This window comes from Zootoca vivipara, chromosome 2, assembly GCF_963506605.1.
Source record: "Zootoca vivipara chromosome 2, rZooViv1.1, whole genome shotgun sequence".
NCBI lineage: Eukaryota > Metazoa > Chordata > Lepidosauria > Squamata > Lacertidae > Zootoca > Zootoca vivipara.
In genome coordinates, this window is record NC_083277.1 from 9,915,389 (window position 1) to 9,940,133 (window position 24,745).

The 24,745-nt window shown below is 45.9% G+C and overlaps 1 protein-coding gene across 5 annotated transcripts; it reads right to left on the minus strand.

Moving 5' to 3' along the window:
- Positions 1–1,813: 1,813 nt before the first annotated feature.
- Positions 1,814–24,660, minus strand: LOC118081160 (zinc finger protein 566). 5 transcript variants are annotated; one of them, XM_035107425.2, is made up of 8 exons: positions 24,445–24,660; positions 22,080–23,053; positions 18,108–18,228; positions 16,664–16,746; positions 15,613–15,739; positions 14,196–14,303; positions 12,070–12,192; positions 1,814–4,462 (listed from the first exon to the last, which is right to left on the minus strand). In XM_035107425.2, exons 2-8 carry the CDS (start codon positions 22,815–22,817, stop codon positions 3,471–3,473), a joined length of 2,292 nt encoding a protein of 763 aa, XP_034963316.1. In that variant the 5' UTR covers positions 22,818–23,053; positions 24,445–24,660; the 3' UTR covers positions 1,814–3,470. The 5 variants fall into 5 exon arrangements, with proteins under 5 accessions (XP_034963316.1, XP_034963315.1, XP_034963317.1 ...); XM_035107424.2 differs by having other exon boundaries at positions 22,080–23,049; positions 24,417–24,660; XM_035107426.2 differs by having other exon boundaries at positions 22,104–23,053; positions 24,417–24,660.
- Positions 24,661–24,745: the final 85 nt, after the last annotated feature.

Here is a 24,745-nt window from a genome sequence, read left to right on the forward strand (position 1 = left end):
CGAATATGATGGTAAAAAATCTAGAGTTAGAGGAAAAAGAACAATTACAAAAATTGACTGGTATACAAATTAAGAAGAAAATAAATTATTTGGGAATCCAAATAACTGCAAAAAGCATCGATTTATATCAGGAAAATTATGTAAAAATTTGGAAAGGGATTAAAAAGAAAATGGAAATTTGGACGAAGTTAAAATTATCATTATTGGGACGCATCTCTCTGATCAAAATGGCAGTGTTAGCCAAGATGAATTATTATTTTCAAAATTTACCCATCTTAGGCGGAAACAAATGCTTTAATGAATGGAAAAAAGATATTACCAAATTTATATGGGGAGGCAGAAAACCTAGAATAAAATATAAAGTGCTAATTGACCATAAGAGCAGAGGTGGCCTGGACGTACCGGATCTGGAACTTTATCATAATGCAGCTGCCTTATATTGGATGAAGGAATGGGTGGAGCTTAAAAATGATGAAATATTAGATTTAGAAGGCGAAGGACTCGGATTTGGTTGGCACTTTTATCTAATACAAGAAAACCTAAGACCCCAAAATATATTCTTTAACAACATTATCAGGAAATCCATCTATAAAATTTGGAAACAATATCGTAGAATTCTAGAAACAAAAACCCCAAAATGGTTATCGCCACTGGAAGTCGTGGCAGTCAAAAGACGTAATATGGGCACAAATTGGCCAAATTATAAGAACATATTAGAAGAAGTCGGGGCTGAATTAAAATTAAAAAGCTACAATGAACTTAAACATCTCCTAAGCAGCTGGTTGCAGTACTTCCAAATAAATCAAAGACTCCAAATAGATAAAAAAATAGGATTCAATAAGGAAATTTCCCAATTCGAAAAAATTTTAACAATTGGCAGGAACAAATATATAAAAAATCTATACAGCTTATTATTGGAATGGGAAACAAAAGAAGAATTAACCAAAGCTTCAATGATCCGTTGGGGACAAGATTTGGGGAAGGCAATCACGGTAGACAGCTGGGAGAAATTATGGAACAGGGATATAAATTACACGCCAAGCTACGACTTAAAAGAAAACTTAATTAAAATGCAACATAGATGGCACCTAACACCACAAAAATTATCCAAAATGTATAAAGGAGCTGATGAGAAGTGCTGGCGATGTCAAACAGAAATAGGTAGTTACATCCATATATGGTGGAGATGTAATGAAATAAAGCCCTACTGGGATATGATTTATAGAGAAATGAAAAAAATTCTTAAGTACTCATTTAAAAAGAACCCAGAATTATTCCTCCTGGGTATACTACATGATGAAATTCGGCCCAAAGATAGAAGCATTGTAATGTATGCTACAACAGCAGCCAGAAATTTGATTGGTTTAAATTGGAAAAGCAATAAGGTACCAACCAAAGATGATTGGCAGAAAAAATTGCTAACATACTACAATTCAGCAACGAAATATGCTGAAATTAAAGGAATTAATGAGGAAACCAGAAATAAAGATTGGGAGAAATACAGAAATTATATAATGACAATGATGGAAAAACCCTCATTTGCAGAAGCCATTTGATGACTCAGGTACGAAAGACCTATTAAGAGATAAATAATAATGTTTCAGGTATACAGATGACTGAAAAAAAAAACACAAAAGGCGCAGAACGAAGTTGGCTGGAAGCACAACTTTCACGTGTGGTGGGTGGAGGGTGGGATGGTGGGGGTTAGAAAATCGTAAACTATATATACACACACACACACACACACACACACACACATATATATCTTTTTTATATATAATTCTTTATTTTTCTTCTTTTAGTTACCTTTTAATCTCATTCTCTTTATTTATGTTTTTCTTTAAGTTCCCTTTGTTGGTCATTAATTTGTTGAAGTTTACTTTTATATTGCTATAATATGTTAAATGTATATGATTTACCATTTTATATGATTTCTTGATTTATAACAGCTTATAATCCATAATAGGTTTCTTATCCTTCTTTTTCCCGTCTTCCTCTGTTGGTGTCGATATAATTTGTAATGATTTGAAATGCAAATAAAATAAATAAAAAATAAAAAATAAAAAAAAAAAGAAGAAGTATTACACCACTTTAAGCAGTCATGGCTTCCCCCAAAGGGAGCTGTAGTTCGTTAAAGATGCTGAGAGTTGCTAGGAAACCCCTATTGCCCTCATGAAGCTATGATTCACAAGAGTTCCTTGGGGCAAGGGATTCTTAAACCAGTCTGGGAACTGTAGCACTATGAGGGGAATAGGGGCCTCCTAAAAACTCTCAGCGCCTGTAACAGACTACAGTTCCCATAATCCTTTGGGTGAAGCTGTGACTAGTGACATAATACAGTACTGCTTTAAATGTATGGGGCAGATGGAACCTCTGTCTCTCATTGTCACTCTTCTGCATTGTTATAACTAGACGGATGGGCGTATAAGACGACCCCCCAACTTTTCCAGTTAAAATATAGAGTTTGGGATATACTCGCCGTATAAGAAATACGACCCGGCGTATAAGACACCCCCAACTTTTGAGAAGATTTTCCTGCGTTAAAAAGTAGTCTTATGCGCAGGAATATACAGTAATCATTTAATGCAAGCGAATAACAACCAGAGACGAAGGCCCCGCTTGCAGCATACATGTAAAGCACTCTAATAATAATAATTTATACCCTGCCCAACTGGCTGGGTTGCCCCATCCACTCTGGGAGGCTCCCAACAGAATATTATAAACACGATAAAACATTAAAAACTTCCCTAAACAGGGCTGCCTTCAGATGTCTTCTAAAAGTCAGATAGTTGTTTATTTCCTTGACATCTGATGGGAGGGTGTTCCACAGGGCAGGCGCCACTACCCAGAAGGCCCTCTGCCTGGTCTCTATTGCCACTTTAAGCCGTCATGGCTTCCCACATGAGTTTTAATCCTCAATGTTCATAGCACAGAGGCAAGCATGAGACTCGGCCACGATTAAAGGAGACAGTACCGGTAGGTACCCAGTCAGAATTCATTTTATTATTGTACTCCTTCAGAGCTTTGCAAACAGGGATTCTGAAGAAACAGGTCTGCTCACGAAACGCCACGCGATGCATGTTCTTTCTTGTACTGCACAGGTCGCAGAGGAAATTTTCAGTTAGAGGCTTGGCATCTCCTTTTATTTACAGTGGTATCTCGGTTTTCGAATGTCTCCGTTGACAAACATTTCAGTTTCTGAACACCGTAAACCCAGAAGTTAATGCTTTGGTTTTTGAACACACCTCGGAAGTTGAACATGCCATGCGGCTGCCGTATTGAGTTTTAGGTTTTCAAATGTTTCGGAACTCGGTCTTCCGGAATGGATTATGTTTGAAAACTGAGGTACCACTGTATTTATTTCTCTGTGGCAATGCAACCTGCTTAAAAGAGGCTTTCGGGGACGGGAGCTCGAGTCCCTGCTTCCCTCCTGACTGTGGAAAATGTGTTGCCGTCTAGAGAGCAGTCTCTCAGCACCCTTCTTGGAGGCCCTGGTGTTTTGCCAGCGCTGCTCTCTGATCGAAACTGTTCCCGCCCTCCGGGTGCGAATAAGGCCTTTGCCCTCTGTGGATTCTCTGGTGCCTGATCAGCTTATCCCTCCGAGAGAAGTTCCTCCCGCACTCGGGGCATTTGAACGGCTTTTCTCCCGTGTGGGTTTTCTGGTGGCACATCAGGTGCACCCTCTGCCTGAAGCACTTTCCACACTGAGGGCATTCGTACGGCTTCTCTCCCGTGTGGATCCTCTGATGTCTCAGTAACGGCTCCCGAGAGGTGAACCCTTTCCCACACGCGGGGCACTCGTGCAGTTTCTCTCCCGTGTGAATTTTCTGGTGCTTAGCCAGCGTCTGCCTGTGTCTGAAGAACTTCCCGCACTGCGCACATTGGTATCTCCTCCCCTCTGTCTGAATCCCTTGATCCCGCTTTAATGCCTTTCTGTTCCCGAAGCTTTTCCGATCCTCGGGACATTCGTAGGGATCCGCTTGCGTGCGACTGTTCTGATACCCGATCAAACCGTCCCCACGGCGGACGCCTTTCCTGCCCTCAGAGAGCTCATGTTGCCTCTCGCCTGCAGAGATTCCTGGATGGTTATCCAAGAAACATTTCAGCTGGACGTTTTCTTCCAGCGTGGGACTTTTATAGGCGTTCTCCCTGTTAGGGATCATAAGAAGTCCCGATTTGTAGCGGGATTTTCTGACCTGCTTAGAGAAGAGCTTTCCCCCCTGTGTCTGCATGGTGCTAACAGCAGGTGGGAGAATTTGTACAACCTCTGTGTATTCATTCTTGTTCTCCATCAGCAGCTGTTTCTCCTGATGCTCTTTGGATTCCCATCGGTCCTCATAAATTTCAGATGCCTCAGGGAAATCCCATTGGGATGTTTCTGCTAACGTCCTATGTGCTTCTGCCAGCAAAGTTTCTCCTAGCTGAGATTTCTCCATCTTGATCCAATGTCTTTTCCCATCACCTAAAGAGAGAAGAAGAGAGGGGTTTTGTCTATGTTCTGGTCACCTCTTGTCAAGAGAATCCTTATCGCTGCTCTCCCTGCCTTTTGTATACTCTAATTCAGTGGTTCCCAAAACTCTCCCCCCACGGACCACTTGAAAAAGGCCAGACTTGTCAAATCACTTAATGTCGCTACTGCAATGTGCTAGATGCTGTGCAATTTTTAATTGTATTTCTATTGCTTCTCCTTTTCTTGTGTTACGCAGTATGACAATTTACGTTCCATAGAGTTCAAATTGCAGCACAACAGAGGAAATAAAAAAAAGCAATAGAAATACAATTAAAAATCAATTTGGACATTTAATGCAGACATGCCATGAACTGCTTGAAGGAAGCTTGGCCACATTTTTGGAACCCCTGTTCTAATTCATCACGTCGTTACTGAGCTACAGTATTTCCCCCCTCCCCACCACCTCAAAGATCACCCTCTCCATAAAATAATAAATGTCAACGTTCCCAGATTCTGCTCTTGGGAAAGATGGATGTTGTAGCTTGTGTTGTTGTTGTTGTTGTTGTTGTATACCCCGCCCATTTGGCTGGGTTTCCCCAGCCACTCTGGGCGGCTCCCAATAAAATATTAAAAACACAATAAATACATCAAACATTAAAAAATTCCCTAAACAGTTAAATTAGCTAAGCCAATCAAGGCAAATGGGTTTATTTCCCCCTCTTTTGCATAATAAGCTATTTTCTATTTTACATGTTTTCTCTGTTCAAGCGGAAAGGGGACAACACAGAGACTCAAACCCTGGGAATTGTGGGTTGCATCCAACATTAGCCATACTCACAGTACACCCATTGAAAATAACGAATGCGCCCATTAATTCCAGTGGGTGTACTCTGAGCAGAACTAATTTTCTGGGGCAGGTCAATGGGCATCCAAGAGATTTCAGCAACCTCCCAAAAATGTGTTCCTGAGGTGTTCAGGAACCCAGTCTATTTCTGACACTTGACAGAGGAATTTTGTGTAGAATAGGATTCTTGCAGAATATGCTAGGGGTCAGCAATAAATGGACCCACCTCAGATATACATACCCTCAAACAGACACAATTCCTGATCAGGGGATTTCAGCCCCATCACTGCCCTACATGGAGGTTCTAACATAGTCGTTTCCAAACATCCGTTCCTCATGGACTTGAAAATTGCGGATGGACTTGGCTTAATGTTGTCTCTGCCTCTCCTAGCAATTGAAATGTGCGGTCTTAGATGCTGTAGGGCAGGGGTGCCCAAACTTTTTTCAAAGAGAGCCAGATTTGATGAAGGGAACACACATGAGGGCCGACTAAAGTTGCTGAGCTTTTTGTAAAATTTTGTACAATTTCCCCCCGAAGTTGTTGAGCTTTTTCTTAGGACTTTGGACATCCCTGCAGTGTAAGGTTTTTTTAGTTGTGCTTCTATTGTTCCTTTTATTACTTACACATTTTATTTCATCACACAGGGTAATTCACATTCCACAGAATTCAAACGGGAACATTGTAAGATACAACATAAGAAACAAAAGACTGAATAAAAAATACAGCTGAAAATATTAACACTGACTGCAGACATGCTGCAGACCGCCTGAATGAAGCTAGCAGATTCTTGGCAGCCCACGAGTCACAGAGTTTGGGATCTCCTTTAGCTCTCGATCCCTGCTGGCGGTCTGCTACACAGTAGTGGACCAGATAGCCAATGGCCTCACTCTGTATAACTCAGTCTCGTATCTCGAATTCCCTCTGACCCCTTGGAGGAAACCTATGATAAGGCCAAAGGTTTATTTTTTTTCTGTTTCTCACAAAAAGTCTGCCTATGCTCTCTCAGATCATCAATTCTTGTTCATGTCACAGAATGATAGAATCATAGAGTTGGAAGGGACTCTGAGGGTCCTCTAGTCCCAACCCCTGAGGCGTTGCAGGAATCTCAACTAAAGGATCCATCCAACCAACCTCTGCTTAAACACCTCCCATGAAAGAGAGTCTATGGATTCTTTGATGGAGGAGCTCTGAGTGTCTGAACCCAAAGTTTTCCCCCTCTTGGGACCTGATACGCTTCTATGTTTGTGAGTTCTTCAATGTCTGATCAGCTCAGATTTCCGGGAAACTATTCTGCCACACTGAAGTCATTTGTGATGTTTCCCTCCCATGTGGGTTCTCAAATGTCTCCTCAGGTGTTCCTTCCGTACAAAGCTTTTCCCACACACGAGGCAAGTGTGAGGTTTCTCTCCCGTATGAGTCTTCCGGTGCCTTGTCAAATCTGATTGCCGTAAGAATTTTCTCCCACACTCCAGACAAATGCAAGGTTTCCTCGCTATGTGGCACTGCTGATGTTTAAGGACCTTAGTTCTCTCATGGAAGATTTTCCCGCATCTGCGAGACTGGTAAAGTATTTCACTGGTACGTTGCCTTCTCTGATCGCCTAGGTGCTGCCGGACGATTCCCACCAGCATATGACAGTCAGACGAGTCTTCCCCAGCATGTTTCGTAACAAGTCTTGGTTTGTGCCGGGAGCTTTTATCACACTTGGCGCGCAAAGGCCTTTCCTCCCTGGTGCACAACATGTGTTTTTCACTCCAAGACTCCTCAAGACCTTCTGAGAGGCTACTGGATTCATTCTGAGCTGTCGGTGGCTTCTTCTCCAGTCCACTGTTGAACTCAGATCTTTCCTCGTGGACCTTGGCTGCCATGGACACATTTCTTTGGTGTAGGAAAAACCACTGGGCCAGTAAGATACAATCTGAATCAAATCCCTTATGAATACACAGTGGAAGTGAGGAACAGGTTTAAGGATTTAGATTTGGTGGACAGAGTGCCTGAAGAACTATGGATGGAGGCTTGTAACATTATACAGGAGGCAGCAACGAAAACCATCCCAAGGAAAAGGAAATGCAAGAAAGCAAAATGGCTATCCAACGAGGCCTTACAAATAGCGGAGGAGAGGAGGCAAGCAAAATGCAAGGGAGATAGGGAAAGATACAGGAAACTGAATGCAGATTTCCAAAAAACAGCAAGGAGAGACAAGAGGGTCTTCTTAAATGAGCAATGCAAAGAAATAGAGGAAAACAATAGAATGGGGAAAACCAGAGATCTGTTCAAGAAAATTGGAGATATGAAAGGAACATTTCGTACAAAGATTACCATAATCAAGGACAAAAGTGGTAAGGACCTAACAGAAGCAGAAGACATCAAGAAGAGGTGGCAAGAATACACAGAGGAATTATACCAGAAAGATATGGAGGTCTCATACACCCCAGGTAGTGTGGTTGCTGACCTTGAGCCAGACATCTTGGAGAGTGAAGTCAAATGGGCCTTAGAAAGCATTGCTAATAACAAGGCCAGTGGAAGTGATGATATTCCAGCTGAACTATTTAAAATTTTAAAAGATGATGCTGTTAAGGTGCTACACCAAATATGCCAGCAAGTTTGGAAAACTCAGCAATGGCCAGAGGATTGGAAAAGATCAGTCTACATCCCAATTCCAAAGAAGGGCAGTGCCAAAGAATGCTCTAACTACCGCACAATTGCGCTCATTTCACACGCTAGCAAGGTTATGCTTAAAATTCTACAAGGCAGGCTTAGGCAGTATGTGGACCGAGAACTCCCAGAAGTGCAAGCTGGATTTCGAAAGGGCAGCGGAACCAGAGACCAAATAGCAAACATGCGCTGGATTATGGAGAAAGCTAGAGAGTTCCAGAAAAACGTCTACTTCTGCTTCATTGACTATGCAAAAGCCTTTGACTGTGTCGACCACAGCAAACTATGGCAAGTTCTTAAAGAAATGGGAGTGCCTGATCACCTCATCTGTCTCCTGAGAAATCTCTATGTGGGACAAGAAGCTACAGTTAGAACTGGATATGGAACAACTGATTGGTTCAAAATTGGGAAAGGAGTACGACAAGGTTGTATATTGTCTCCCTGCTTATTTAACTTATATGCAGAATTCATCATGCGAAAGGCTGGACTAGATGAATCCCAAGCCGGAATTAAGATTGCCGGAAGAAATATCAACAACCTCAGATATGCAGATGACACAACCTTGATGGCAGAAAGCGAGGAGGAATTAAAGAACCTTTTAATGAGGGTGAAAGAGGAGAGCGCAAAATATGGTCTGAAGCTCAACATCAAAAAAACCAAGATCATGGCCACTGGTCCCATCACCTCCTGGCAAATAGAAGGGGAAGAAATGGAGGCAGTGAGAGATTTTACTTTCTTGGGCTCCTTGATCACTGCAGATGGTGACAGCAGTCACGAAATTAAAAGACGCCTGCTTCTTGGGAGAAAAGCAATGACAAACCTAGACAGCATCTTAAAAAGCAGAGACATCACCTTGCCTACAAAGGTCCGTATAGTTAAAGCTATGGTTTTCCCAGTAGTGATGTATGGTAGTGAGAGCTGGACCATAAAGAAGGCTGATCGCCGAAGAATTGATGCTTTTGAATTATGGTGCTGGAGGAGACTCTTGAGAGTCCCATGGACTGCTAGAAGATCAAACCTATCCATTCTTAAGGAAATCAGCCCTGAGTGCTCCCTGGAAGGACAGATCGTGAAGCTGAGGCTCCAATACTTTGGCCACCTCATGAGAAGAGAAGAATCCTTGGAAAAGACCCTGATGTTGGGAAAGATTGAGGGCACTAGGAGAAGGGGACGACAGAGGACAAGATGGTTGGACAGTGTTCTCGAAGCTACGAACATGAGTTTGACCAAACTGCGGGAGGCAGTGCAAGACAGGAGTGCCTGGCGTGCTATGGTCCATGGGGTCACGAAGAGTCGGACACGACTAAACGACTAAACAACAACAACATCTGTGGAAGAGACCTAGGTGATTCCTCCAGTTCATTTCCTCCATACTGAGAACACTCCATCTTGATCCAGTTTCTCTTGCTGTCACCTGAAGAGACAAGAGAGAGGAATTTTGCTGGTCTTCCTTCTATTGTACGGCATTACAGGCTCCATTAAACATCTCTTCTCCCGCAACCCCTTGTATCTAGAATGTAAGAATAACCTGCTAGATCTGGCCAGTGGCCCATCCAGTCCGGCATCCTGTTCTCACAGTGGCCAACCAGATGCCCCATTGAGAAGTCCACAAGCAGGATCTGAGCACAACAGCACAGGACTCTCCCAACTTGCGATTCGCAGCAACATGCATTGAGAGGAACGCAGCCTCAGGCAGTAGTGGCAGAACATAGCGCAACGTGGCGCTCGAACCCACAACCCTGAAATGATGATGATGGTGATGATTTATTATTTATACCCTGCCCATCTGGCTGGGTTTCCCGAGGCACTCTGGGCGGCTTCCAACAAAATATTAAAATACAATAGTCCGTCAAACATTAAAAGCTTCCCTAAACAGGGCTGCCTTCAGATGTCTTCTAAAAGTCTGGTAGTTGTTTTTCTCTTTGACATCTGATGGGAAGGCATTACACAGGGTGGGTGCCACTACTGAAAATGCCCTCTACCTGGTTCCCTAGTAACCTCACTTCTCGCAGTGAGGGAACCACCAGAAGGCCCTCGGAGCTGGACCTCAATGTCCAGGCAGAACGATGGGGGTGGAGGTGCTCCTTCAGGTATACTGGATCAAGATAAAGAGTCTCACGCTCTACCAACTGAGCTATCCCTGTCAGCAGCCTTAGGGTAGCCCTGAGATCTGAAGAAGCACAAGACAAACCTTTAGAAGAAAGAAACATAAAAGGGGGAAGGGGAGCAGCTTGATGAAGACTGCTCCAGTGTACACACCACACATTTAATTTTTAAATATATATATATATTTATAAATTTTCACAAATAAAATACAACTAATCAAAACATTTTCCAGTATACATTCACTTTAAAAGTCAACTCCCCCCCGACCCCTCAATGTCTTTCTCCCGATTATCTTTCGATGCTGCACATTGCAACTAATCTATATCTTCTTTTCTCAGCTTTATTCTCAAAATAACTTTTACTGCTGAACTTATTTCACACGTGCTAGCGTGCTGGCATATTTACAACATTTTAAAAAGAATAATCGGCAAAGGTTTTCCATTCCTCCTTGAAAACTCTTCCACTTTGTTCTCTGATTTTACCAGTTCAACTTGCTAATCCTGCACATTCCATCAAGTTCAACTGCCACCCCACTTCATGGGTACTGCCTCCTCGTGCCATTTTGGGGCACATAAAACTTTCACGGCAGGAGTTGCGTACATCATCTAATTCCTTTGCGTCTTTGGTGCTTTAAATGAGGAGTGTGCAGGCATTGGCAGAGAGTTGGACTAGATGACTCTTGTGGTCCGTTCCAGTTCTATGATTCTATGACAGCACCATCAACACCCCTGGAGAAGGTATTTTGGTTATGTGACCTGGTGCGAAGACTAATGCTCAACCAGAGGGGGAATGGTTGCTTAAAACTTGTTCAGAGAAACTTAAAAGGCAAGCAAGAAGTCTATAAAACGGCACAGAGAAAGGGGACACAGGAAAATTTTCCTCCGTCTTTCAGAACACCAGAACTCGTGGACATCCAAGGAAGCTGAATGCTGGGAGATTCGGGACGGATTAAAGGAAGTCGTTCTTCACGCAGTTAAGCTACAGTGATGGCCACCAACTTGGATGGCTTTTAAATATGTTCAGACAAATTCATAGCGGATTATGCTTTGAACGACTACCAGCCACGACGCCTCCGCTCTGCCTCCACAGCTGGAGGAAGCAATGCTTCAGAATACCAGTTGCTGGAAACCATGGGAGGGGAGATGATTCTTGTTCTCAAATCCTGCCTTCAGGTTTCCCATTAGGGCATCTGGTTGGCCACTGTGAGAACAGGATGCTGGACTAGATGGGCCACTGGCCTGATCCAGACAGCTCTTCCTTTGCAGTTTCTGCAGGCCCACTAGAAACATGTTCGCCCATAACTCCAGCTAGAATGAGCTCTGCTGGTGCCCTTCACAGGTTCTCTGCTGGCCGATCAGTGCCCCTTGGGGCTCAAAGGCCTCCCCGCACTCAGGGCGCACTGTCAAGCGCTCTGACATTTGCGAGTCCTCTGATGCCGGAGCAGCTGATCCTTCCGAGCGAAGCTACTTTTGCAACGGGGGCACCTGTGCGGTCTCTCCCCGGTGTGGATTCTCCGATGTCTCATCAGGTTTATCCCCTGAGGAAAGCAGCTCCCGCACTCGAGACATTTGTATGGCTTCTCTCCGGTATGAATTCGCAGGTGGTGCTTCAGATGCGATCCCCGAGAGAAGTTCCTCCCGCACTCGGGGCAGCTGTGGGATTTCCCTCTTGCTTGGCTGCTCTGTTGTCCAAGAAGATCCTTTCTCGGATGAGAGCGTTGCCTGCTCTCCGAGCGCTGGTATAATTTGCCCCCCGCATGCCTTTGCTGACGGTCTGGATTCTGCAGGAAGCAGCCCACCATCGCGGGACGTTCGGAACAGTCCTCTCCAGCACATTTCGCAACATGTCCTGATTTACAGCGGGTCCGTCTACCATGGTTTGAGAACGAGAGGTTCTCTTCCCCGGTATCAACAGAGCAATTTCCTCTACCTACGACTCCAAGACCTTCTGAGAACTTGTTGGATTCATTCTCAGTTTCTAGAGGCTTCTTCCCCTGCTCCCTGTCGGACTCACATCTTTTCTCACACAGCTCAGCTGCTATTGGTCCATTCCCTTGGCCCATATCTGGTTGTGGCTCTGCCTCATTTCCTCCATACTGCGAATTCTCCACCTTGAGATCACTTCGCTTCCCATCACCTAAAGAGACAAAAAGAGGACATTTTGTCCATGTTCAGATAGGACTCTGTTACAGATTCCTGCCACCTCATTGCTTCTGCCTCATATCACCATCAGAAATTTATATCCTGCTGGGTCATTCCACACCAAATCACCTGATTTTAATACTTGAGCGTGCTGTCATGTTTCAGATTTTGTTCAATTTTTGTGTGTGTACATACCTATTAGATACCCTCAAATTAATTTTTTAAGATTTTTTGGTCCAAAATTTTCGCACAATTTAGACTAATGCAGGCATCCCCAAACTTCGGCCCTCCAGATGGTTTGGACTACAATTCCCATCATCCCTGACCACTGGTCCTGTTAGCTAGGGATCATGGGAGTTGTAGACCAAAACATCTGGAGGGCCACAGTCTGGGGATGCCTGGACTAATGCAATTTCTGCGTCAGTTTTGGAAAAAACTTCCTGTTCGGCTTATTTTTCAACCAATTGGGCTTATTTTGGTATCAAAAGAAAGCTATTTTTTGTCTCTTTCGAAATCAAGGTACAAAAGTGGTATTAAGTGCCAAAAATTCTGAACAAAATCTGAGATGTGAGAGCACATAGCACCAGCTGATTTGGCGTGGAATGACCCTGCCCTGTTTCCCAAACCTACAAATGATAAAGCAATGAAAGCACCTAAAAACATATTTAAAACAATTCGAACACAGACATAAGACTGGGAATGATCTCAGCTTAAAAGGTTTGTGGGAAGAAAAAGGTACCAAAAATACCAAAGAGATAGTGCCTGTCTAAGGGCCCACAAAATATTTTCTAGGCATTCCCTTTACCCTGTGAAGCATTTTTTTTGGTGGTGGTGGTAGTTGGGGCGTGCGCAAGAGGACAGAGAAAAGGGAGGTTCTGTTGCAAAAGTGCAAGACCTTGTAGGCTTCTTTGGACACAATGCATCATAGTTAAACTTGATTTAAATCTTAAGTGGAAAGGAGCTCATTGACATTTCCATACGTTTTCTGCATTTTGGAAAATAGAGAATGCACGAGGAGTCAGTCCTGTTCTGCATAATTTTTTTGGTTCATCCACTAGTCATCAGAAATGCTGATGAACCTGTGTACAATGACCTTAAAGGTAAAGGAACCTCTGACCATTAGCTTACCTTCCAAGTCCCGGACTGCAGAATCCGGGACCGGCAGCCGTGTGACACCGGAAGTTGCATCGACGTAACTTCTGGTGTCATTTTGCCCTTCTATGGGCACCAAAAATGGCCGCCGCCGGCTTCAAAAGTCGCTTCTACGCATGACTGGAAGTGCGTCGACGCAACTTCTGGTGTCATCCCGCCCATCTATGGGAACCAAAAATGGCCGCCGCCGACACCGGAAGTCGCGTCTACACACTTCCGGACATGCGTAGATGCGACTTTTGAAACCAGTGACGGCCATTTTTGGTGCCCATAGAAGGGCAAATCAGAAAGGAAAAAAATGGCCGCCGGCAGGAGAAAATGACGGAGAAAAACGGGAGACGAAGTGATACGGGGGACCACCGGGAAAAGGTAAGTAAAAACAGGGGTTTCCCGGGGAAAACGGGGTACTTGGTAGCTATGCATTAGGTCCAGTCGTGACCGACTCTGGGGTTGCAGCGCTCATCTTGCGTTATTGGCCGAGGGAGCCGGCGTACAGCTTCCAGGTCATGTGGCCAGCATGACAAAGCCGCTTCTGACGAACCAGAGCAGCTCATGGAAACGCCGTTTACCTTCCCGACAGAGCGGTACCTATTTATCTACTTGCACTTTGACGTGCTTTCGAACTGTTAGGTTGGCAGGAGCTGGGACCAAGCAATGGGAGCTCACCCCGTCACGGGGATTCAAACCGCTGACCTTCTGATCGGCAAGCCCTAGGCTCTGTGGTTTAACCGACAGCGCCACCTGCGTCCCCACAATGACCTTGGGGAGAGGCGGAAAAGAAAGAAAAAAGAACGGCCTTCAGCTCTGCATGGCAAATGCAAATAGCAAACGTGGCCAACCCCTTACCCATAGCTTGGTCCGAGGGTCGTTCACATCGCACTGAGAACTGGTGGAACATCTCATCCTCCTTTTTGGGGTGGGAGGGGAAATCTGGTTTGGGTGCCAAAAATCCCTCTTGAGTGGAAAAGAGAAACACAGAGAGAATGATGTCTAGCTCAGTTCAAAACCCAATAACCATGCTTTTCAAAGCTCCTGCAGTCAATCGGAAGCCGCGCCTTGGTTTTCGAACAGTCGAACCGACTCCCGAAATGGATTAAGTTTGAGAACCAAGGTACCACTGTATATATAAAAAACTCACACCAACTTTATATTACAGAAGAATACGTGTTATATGCCTTTAATCAAATAATAATAGTGGGGGAATGCTCTTTTTGGGAAAGGCATGCACTAGACAAAATTAAGTTTCTTCAGAAACTTCACCTTTTGCTATGTGCTATCAATTCTATCCATTTGAAGCTGAACAAAGCCGTGTTTTGGTTTCTGAATGTTTTAGAAGTCGAACGGACTTCCGGAACGGATTCCGTTCAACTTCCAAGGTACGACTATACAATAAAAGGAGCCAACTAATCTAGAAAAGAAAGAAACTAAGGAAAGGAGGTAAAGAAACAGAAACTACAAGATCCTCCCTCATCAGTATAGCTCAGGCATCCCCAAACTTCGGCCCTCCAGATGTTTTGGACTACAATTCCCATCATCCCTGACCACTGGTCCTGTTAGCTAGGGATCATGGGAGTTGTAGGCCAAAACATCTGAAGGGCCACAGTTTGGGGATGCCTGGTATAGCTTAACAGAGAAAGGTGTGCCCTCTCAGCTGTCCCTTGGGCTCATGCCTCTCTTCTCAAAGCTGGTGATATCTCCCCTTGCCCATCTCTTACACAGGGTCCTCAAACTGTCATTCCCCTTCATCTGTGTCCAGTTCTTACCAAAGTACAATGAGAGAGAGAGTAATTATATAAGAATAACAATAAACTAACATGGGAGATAATAGTTACCGTGTTTCTCATATTATAAGACACGTCTTATATTTATTTTTTCCTCAAAAAAACACACTATGGCTTATTTTCAAGGGATGTCTTGTTTTTTTCCTCCTCCTCCTGCCATGGCCGGCATTGCTGCTGCGCCTATCACTATGTCTTATTTTCGGGGTATGGCTTATATTCCTTGAATGCTTAAAAATCCTGCTATGGCTTATTTTATGGGTATGTCTTAAAATATGAGAAACAGGGTAGGAGAGAGAAAATGGAAAGAAATGGATTAAAGGAACTCCATCTGTCAGTTGTGTATGCAATATTTATTCAAAGGAGTCAAATACTCAATCTAGTTACTCAATTATTCCGCCCTCCTTCTATATATTCCAAAGAGGGCCATCAGTTACGCTAGCATCCACAGCAGCTCCTGGGGCCTGAGATTGACAAAGCCTTACCCAAGGATTCTGTCTTCCTATCTTCCTCCTGCAGGACTTGCCAGAACATCGTCTGTTGGGCTGGCTGGATCAGAGTCGGCTCCACTAGGTGCAAGGAGACACCTGCCTCCTTGAGGCTCACCAGCCCCTGGGGAAAAAGTGAAAGGAACCACCACTGATTTCCCCAGTCAGATCTTGTTGCACAATAAATAGCATTTAGAGCTATTCATTGCACATGGAATAACTTCCATGAGCACAATGAAACTTTTCCTCCTTCTCCTCCAAATCGGCTCCAGAGGCCTGGAGGAAATTGGGGGAGGCATGCGCTCATCGTTGTGCTCATGGAAGTTGATCCCTGCACACAATTATTTAGTTGGATCCCACAGTCTTTGATCCACTTGTAAAGCATAAGGGAGGGGGGACACCCACTTTTCTTGCACTCTTTACAGTGCTATTCAAGCCCCACTGCCCAATATGCAGGTAAATGTGGGCAGGGTTCCAGCCTTACAGGGCAATCTACTACAGGTACAGTGGAACCAAATGCCTTTGAACTCAAAAGTTTCGGCTCCCGAACAATCGAAACCTGAACATCTGATGTGGCTTCCAATTGGCTGCAGGACGGTCCTGCAGCCCATCAGAAGCCACACCTTGGTTTCCAAACTGTTCTGGGAGTCAAAGGGACTCCCAGAATGTATTAAATTCGAAAACCAAGTACGACTGTATAAACCATGAGGACTAGGAACTCAAGTAACTCCAGTGCACACGTGCACTAGAAAAAGGATTTTGCTTTTTGGCCAACTTGTTTTTAACTTATGACCTTCATCAAAGACTTTAACGTACATTTTACATTTTATGTGAACAGCTTGCAGGTTTTTTTAATGATTTGTGAGTACCCAAAGTCTGTTAAATAAAGGCTCCTTCCCTCTAAATGAGCAAAAAAATGAACCAACAGTTTACCAGGACTGTTAGAAAACCAGGAAAGAGGAATCATCGCAGCATCCACTGTTAGCCTGGCTCCTCTATAGTCTTAACACACCACACAGAAAAGCTGACCCACCCGGACGTCTCGTACCTCATTCAGACCTGATTCAGCCATCCTCTGTCCTTCCGCAGGAGACAAGGAACGAGAGTGACCTGAGCACTTGATTCCGCTGCCTGCAAAGGGCGAGGGGAAATTTAGAAATGGGGAGCAAGTTAATCCCATCACCTTTAGGGCGTCTGGATGCAGCAGAGCATGGTAAGTTTCCTGTTCTGTTAAGAGTTGCATAAAGGAGAGAAGGGGAAGGTTTTCATGCAGTGATGGGGAAAGAGACCCAAAGTCACCAATTCCCCTTTTGGCACACAGCTGCTAAAAAATTGCACAGACCTTGCTTTTGCTCAGCTTTCTCCTGGAGCAAGATTTCTGCTGTTAAGAGATTAGTAATAATAATAAACCAGATTTAGTATTATTATTTATGGATGGCTCCCTATGAAGGATCTTGAAGCCATTTCACAATACTGCACGATATAGATATAGATATAGATATAGATATAGATATAGATATAGATATAGATATAGATATAGATATAGATATAGATAGATATAGATATATTGTGCTTGGGCTATCCCTCTCTCATGCACATGTATTTATAAAGTTAAAACGATTGCTGCCTATGGACAATTGCATATCCAAAAACAATTAAATACCTTACATATATAAAAGTGGACCATAAAGAAGGCTGATCGCCGAAGAATGGATGCTTTTGAATTATGGTGCTGGAGGAAACTCTTGAGAGTCCCATGGACTGCATGAAGATCAAACCTATCCATTCTGAAGGAAATCAACCCTGAGTGCTCACTGGAAGGACAGATCCTGAAGCTGAGGCTCCAATACTTTAGCCACCCCATGAGAAGAGAAAACTCCCTGGAAAAGACCCTGATGTTGGGAAAGATGGAGGGCTCTAGGAGAAGGGGACGACAGAGGATGAGGTGGTTGGACAGTGTTCTCAAAGCTACGAACATGAGTTTGACCAAACTGCGGGAGGCAGTGCAAGACAGGAGTGCCTGGCGTGCTATGGTCCATGGGGTCGTGAAGAGTCGGACACGACTAAACGACTAAACAACAAAATATAAAAATGGATTTCAAATCCAACACAGGCACAGACTGGGATGATGATGATGATGATAACTTTATTGTTTATACCTGGCCCATCTGGCTGGGTTGCCCCAACCACCCTGGGTGGCTTCCAACACATAAAAAACATACTAAAACATCAAACATTAAAAATTTCCAAATGCAAGTATTCAGAAAGAAATTGAAAGAAAAAAGAATCGGGTTTCTAAAGCCCTCACATGCTGGTGGGATTTATTCATTTCTATTAAATAAAATCTCGACTTGGAAGACTTGGGCAGCCGTTCTGATTCCCCAAAACAAAAGAGTTCCTTCCTTCTACAAGACTGAGGCAGCCCAAATCTTGTCCCTCTCATAATCCATGAAACTAGAACGACGTGAAACACTAATTTGGTGACTTCTTACCCAGCAAGCTGATCTCCCCATCGCTGTCCTGCTTCCCTTCGTAGCAGACCTGCCCCTTGGTGGCATGCGAGGGCTCCTCAACTGCATCCAGAGAACCCAAACACACCTCTTGCAGCGGCCCCTGAAACAGGCACAGAAAACCCCTCTCAGAACAGAGGCACAGGAATGATAAGGGCTCTGCACTCCTAAACCCCCTCCCCCTTCGGGTATTAATTCGAGGAGCTATTCGAACCAAATAAAGCTTACCTATCAAAAGTCCTGCTGGATCAGACCAAAGCCCCGCCTAGTCCAGCATTCTGTTCCCACAGTGGCCAACAATATGCCTATAGGAATTGGGCAAGCAGGATCCAAGAGCAAAATTTGTCCTGGTGGCTGCCAATTCAAGGTCAGACCAGAATTCTACTTGAAATTTGCAGTAATTGGTGTTTTATGATTTCACCTGAGAGTCAGCACAATATTCTAGTCCTCAAGGCGAGTTGATTCTATGATTCATTCCACCTCTGTCTTCTGAGTTTCCTTCTCAGTACTCTGCTATCTCTATCAAGCCATAAGCTCTCCATAGGCCCTGTGTCATTTGACCTGGGGCCACTCATTAGAGAGGTTAAGTACATTTTGTTACCGTGTTTCTCATATTATAAAACACGTCTTATATTTATTTTTTCCTGAAAAAAACACACCATGGCTTATTTTCAAGGGATGTCTTATTTTTTAATTAAGTACCGGTACCTGTATCTGTAAGGACCACAGACCTGCTCCCACCGGGTCTTCACGCGCGGCAGGCAAAGGCTGCAGCCAGGTCCTGGGGTTGCGCATGCGGCAGGCAAAGGCTGCAGCCAGGTCCTGGGGCTGCGCGTGCGGCAGGCAAAGGCTGCAGCCGGGTCCTGGGGCTGCGCGCTGAGGCTACAGCCGGGTCCCGGGTGTCCGCGCGCGGTGTGCAAAGGCTGCTGCCGGGTCTTGGGGCTGTGCGCTGAGGCTGCAGCCGGGTCTTGGGGCTGCGCGCGCTGCACGCTGAGGCTACAGCCGGGTCCCGGGTGTTCGTGCGCGGTGCGCAAAGGCTGCAGCCGGGTCCTGGGGCTGGGCGCGTGGCAGGCAAAGGCTGCAGCCAGGTCCTGGGGCTGCGCGCACAGCAGGCAAAGGCTGCAGCCGGGTCCTGGGGCTGCACGCTGAGGCTACAGCCGGGTCCCGGGTGTCCGCGCGCGGTGTGCAAAGGCTGCAGCCGGGTCTTGGGGCTGCGCGCGCTGCGCACTGAGGCTACAGCCGGGTCCCGGGTGTCCGCGCGCGGTGCGCAAATTCTGCACCCGGGTCCTGGGGCTGCGCGCGCGGCAGGCAAAGGCTGCAGCCAGGTCCTGGGGCTGCGCGCTGAGGCTACAGCTGGGTCCCGGGTGTCCGCGCGTGGTGTGCAAAGGCTGCAGCCGGGTCTTGGGGCTGCGCGCGCTGCGCACTGAGGCTGCAGCCGGGTCTTGGGGCTGCGTGCGCTGCGCGCTGAGGCTACAGCCAGGTTCCGGGCGTCCGGGCGCGGTGCGCAAAGGCTGCAGCCGAGTTCTGGGGCTGCGCGCTCTGCGCTCTGAGGCTGCAGCCAGGTCCCGGGGGTTAACGCGGCAGCAGCAACCCTTCTTTGCCACAGACCTGCTCCCACCACCTGGTACGGCTTATTTTCGAGGTAAGCCTTATATTTTTCCACCTCAGGAAAATCCTGCCATGCCTTATTTTGTAGGGATGCCTAAAATATGAGAAACACGGTATCTGGTTTAAATTTTGTTAGCTGGAATATGTGCAGAGGAGGGCGACCAAGATGATAGAAGATGTGGAAACTAAGCCTTATGAGGAACAGTTGAAGGAGTATATTTAGCCTGGGAAAGAGGAGACTAAAAGAAGATAGGATAGCCATCTTCAAATATCTCAAGGGCTGTCACATGGAAGATGGAGCACACTTGTTTTCTGCTCTGGAGGGTTGGACTCGAACAAACAGCTTCAAGTTACAAGAAAGGAGATTTCGACTAAACATCAGGAAAAACGTGGAACACACTTCCTTGAGGGGAAGGTGGATTCTCCTTCCTTGGAGGCTCTTAGTTCAATGGCCATCTGTCAGGGATGCTTTAGTTGAGATTCCTGTTTTACACGGGGTTGGACTAGATGACCCTCAGGTTCCTTTCCAACTCTACAATTCTATGATACTACAGTTCTGTGCTGCTATGGTCTAAGGCAGGGGTCCCCAGACTTACCGCGCGGCGGGCCGGTGCCCGCCGCGCCGACCGCGCGGTGGGCCGGAGGGCAGGGGAGTGCGCGCGCAGCGGGCCGGAGGGCGGGGGAGTGCGCGCCCGTGCGCATGCGCACACGCACACGGGCGGGAGAAAATCGCCGAAAATCACTTGTGCGCATGCGTATGGGCCTCCCCCGACCCGGAAGTGCACCAGAAATGACCTCTTCCGGGTCGGGAGAGGCCCATACGCATGCGCACAAAGGATTTTCGGCGATTTTTTGCCGATTTTTTAGATCGTCGCTGCGCCGCGCGCCGTGAGAGCGGGCGGCGGCAGCGGGCGGCGGGGGTCGTCGCGGGCCGGATTGGAAGGCCGATTGGGCCGCATCCGGCCCGGGGGCCGTAGTTTGGGGACCCCTGGTCTAAGGAATAACACAATGAAAGTTATTCTATTCTACTGAAAAAACTTATTACAATTTGTATTAATCCACCTTTTCATTTAGTTTGACATTCATTTCAACCCTTCCCTGTGCCAGTAGCAATAGTACCAGTCATAAAATGTCAACAAAAATAAAAATAAAAATGTCAACTGGCTATCTACACATGGTGTTTAATAGGAATATTTTATAATGGTAATGGAGCAGTTGTGAACATTTCATATGGCTGCATGTATGAAAAATTCTTGCCATCTGAAGAAACATATTAGCATCTTACAAAAAGCATTCAGAGATACCCCAATGATGTTCAGCAGATCCTGCTAAGCTAAGTGTCCTTAGCTTTGGCTATGCTGTGGGAAAACATCCAAATGTATACATTTAAGATGTATGCGCAAAAAATAAAGCATCAAAAAGCTATTGAGGTGGAGGGGTTTTGTAAAAAATAAGCCAAGAGGCCTTTTGATTTATGAAAAGGCCTTCTTCCACCTGCCTTGCCCCACCCTCCAGTCTCTGCTTTTCAATTTGCATTGCATTATTTTATGCACTGTGACTTGCCGTTGTTTTTATTGATTATAGTTTAGAAAATATTTATTATAATTGTTAAGAGTGGATTTCTGTTTAGTGTTTATATGCTGGAATTTAATATTATTCTATACTATTCTAATGGATTGTTGAATATTACTTTATTTGATATAAGTTGCTTATTTTAAAGTTGTTTATTTTAAAGTAATGTTTTATTATCATATTTTTGTATTGGATTAGATGCTTATAAGGAGTACATTCTTTGTTTCTTCTGCTTATTTTAAAGTAATGTTTTATTATCACATTTTTGTATTGGATTAGATGCTTATAAGGAGTACATTCTTTGTTTCTTCAGCTTGTAAACCGCCTTGAGTACTGTAAAATAGAAAGACGGTATACAAATTAAAAGTGAAATGAAATGAAGAAAAGAGAGAAGGAATTTGTTGATGAGGCCTGTATGACCTCACTGAATCCGGATATGATACTTTCCTGTGTCTGGTAAAAAGTGTTGCCTGGGTAACCAAAAGCTTCCATTTTTAAGGCTGCATATGACCTAGAGATGCATGCTTTTTGCTGAGATACATAACTTGCTAACTTATAAAATTTAACCTGATGCTTTGGAATTTTTAATTCCCTCAGTGCTAATAACCAATAAGGCTATTGATTAGCTCAACAACCTTAGTGTGGTTAATTGAAGAAAATTCACTGCACCTCCCTGCTAAATATCCCACCCATTGCTAACTGAACAATTGCAGATGACGGCAAGAATCCAGTTCACTGTTTCTTGAGAGGGACTCCAGGGATGAAAACCCTCACCTGCCATTTGTCTGTTTTGCCCACCTGCTGGCTGGCCACCAGGAACTCCTCTGCCAGGGCCACCGCCTGCGAACATGACTCTGGTCCTCCTGCTCGGATCCAGCTCTGCAGCGATGGCGGGAGGCTGGCCAGGAACTGCTCCAGGACCAGCAGCTCCAGGATCTGTTCCTTGCTGCGTCTCTCCGGCTTCAGCCACTGGTGGCAGAGATCCTGCAGCTGCAGGTGGATCCTCCGGGGGTCCTCCACCTGCTGGCAGCAGAAGTGCCGGAAGTGTTGGCGCTCAGCCTCCGTCCTCAGGGCGGCCCCTCGCAAGATGGCCGCCTTCACCTTCCCATAATCCTCTCTGTCTCTGGCTTCCAGGCTCCGGAAGGCCTCGTCTGCTTCCCCGCTCAGCGCAGGCAGGAGCCGGGCTGCCCACTCTCCTCTGGGCCAGCGGCAGGCTTTGGCCACTTGCTCAAAGGAGACCAGGAAGGCCTTGGCGTCTTCCCAGGGGGCAGACTCAGGCGTCTCTGGGGTGCTTCCATCTTCTGGGTGAAGGGGCTGCAGGGTCTTCAGGAACTGCTGCCACTGGGCTTCCCATTGCTCTTGCCTCCCCTTGCCAGGTCCCCCTTTGCCGTCTTGAGGCACTCCATATCCTGGTTGCTCCATCCTAATTCCAGGCAGGAGCACCCTGCTTGCTTTTCCTGCTGGGTCTGGTCTGAGTTCCAGTTCCGGACCTGTAGATTTTTGCTTCTTCATCGCTTCCAAAGTTCACTGGGCCAATCTAGAAGCCGGATGATTGACAGGAAACTATCTTTGCTCTCAATCCCTGAAAGTCTGGCCAGAAATATGAAAGAAGGAACAACTATCTTCTTGGTTGATCTTCTAGTCCTTTAAAGAATTGGATTGTGGTCAATGGGGTTCAACCGTCATATACACCACCTGCCCCTGACCATTCCCTGGCAGTGATGCTCAGTGTTTAGGCGATAGTCTTCCTGAGTGAGAAACAATGGACTGTTTAAAACACAAGTGGGGAGGGAGAGAGGAGATACAGGGAGAACTGATGACCATAGCACATACTGTATATTCCTGCGTATAAGACTACGTACTTTTTAACCCAGGAAAATCGTCTCAAAAGTTGGGGGTCGTCTTATACGCCAGGTCGTATTTCTTATATGGCGAGTATATCCCAAACTCTATATTTTAACTGGAAAAGTTGGGGGGTCGTCTTATACGCCCAGAATATACGGTACTCTTAAAAACCCAGAAAAAGGAGCCAAGGTGTGCACGTCTCAATGTGAATTAAAGAAGAGAGATGCCAATTAGCTACCAAGTTCAGCATCTTTAAGTATTTCATTAATTCATTAATTTCCTTGATTGCATTATTATCTTTTTAAAATTTATATACTGCCTTTCATCAAACAATCTCAGAGTATCTGAAGAAGTGTGCATGCACACGAAAGCTTATACCAATGACAAACTTAGTTGGTCTCTAAGGTGCTACTGGAAGGAATTTTTTTAATCTCAGGGTGGTACGCAAGATAAAAACACAAAGTGAAATCACAAATAAATACTTAAAACAGAAACAACAAAGCCATAACACACACACAAACACATTAAAAAGGCTGTAGAGTATTAATCAGCCAAAGGCCTGGTTGAAAAAGAATGTTTTTGCCTGGCACCTAAATATATACAAGGCGAGCCTCCCTGAGGAGAGCATTCCACAAATGGGGAACCATCGCAGGAAAGGCCCTGTTCTCATGTTGCCACCCTCCAGACCTCACATGGAAGAGGCACACACACACACACACACACACAAGCTGGCCGACATGGCTCTCTACTTCCTCATTTAATCCCCACAATAGTCTTGCGAGGTAGGTTAGGCGGAGAGGCAGTGACTGGCACGGGGACACCCAGCGAAAGCTTCGCAGCCAAGTGGGGACATGAACCTAAGGTACCTAATGTTTTGTATGCTTAATGCCCCAGGGTTTGAACCCTGGCATCTCCAGGTGAGGCTGGGGCAGCCGGCCAGTGCAGGCAGTCTTGGGCTGCATGAACCATTGGTCTGGCTTGGTATAAGCTTAGCTTCCAATGTCAGTGGGATATAAACAAACAACATTTAGCATGCAGGTACGATCCCTTGCATCTCCAGGTGAGGCTGGGACCGTCCGTCCCCCCGCCTGAAACCCTGGCGAGCCGCTGCCACTGCCAGCCAGTGCAGACAGTATTGGGCTGCAGGCAGGCGCTAATGCGGGCGGCTCATCCAGCTCCCGACGGGATTTCCCTCTCGCAGGGAGGGCTGCAGGGCTTCGATAGAAGCTGCCACAGCGACAAAACCGGAGCGATCCCGGTTCCTACCGCGATCGATGGCCATCCCGGTTCGTACCGGCGCTGCTCCCCGCTCGCTCAGCTCCGTTTCGGCGCCCGCGGGCGCGAACTACAGTTCCCTGGCACCGTCCCCGGCTGGAAGCGGGGCGCGTCGGAGGCTGCAGCAGGCGATCTCTGCAACTGCCCCGATCTCTCGCTTTAAACCTGCAGCCGCTTCCTCCTCCTCTTGCTCGGAGGTTTAATGGCGGAGTCGCAAGAGGCAAAACCCGGAGGATTCACACGATCGCCCCCTTCAGAACGCCGGGATGCGTGCAACTCTCCCACGCCAGCTCCGCCCCGAAGCGCGCGAGGAAGAGGAA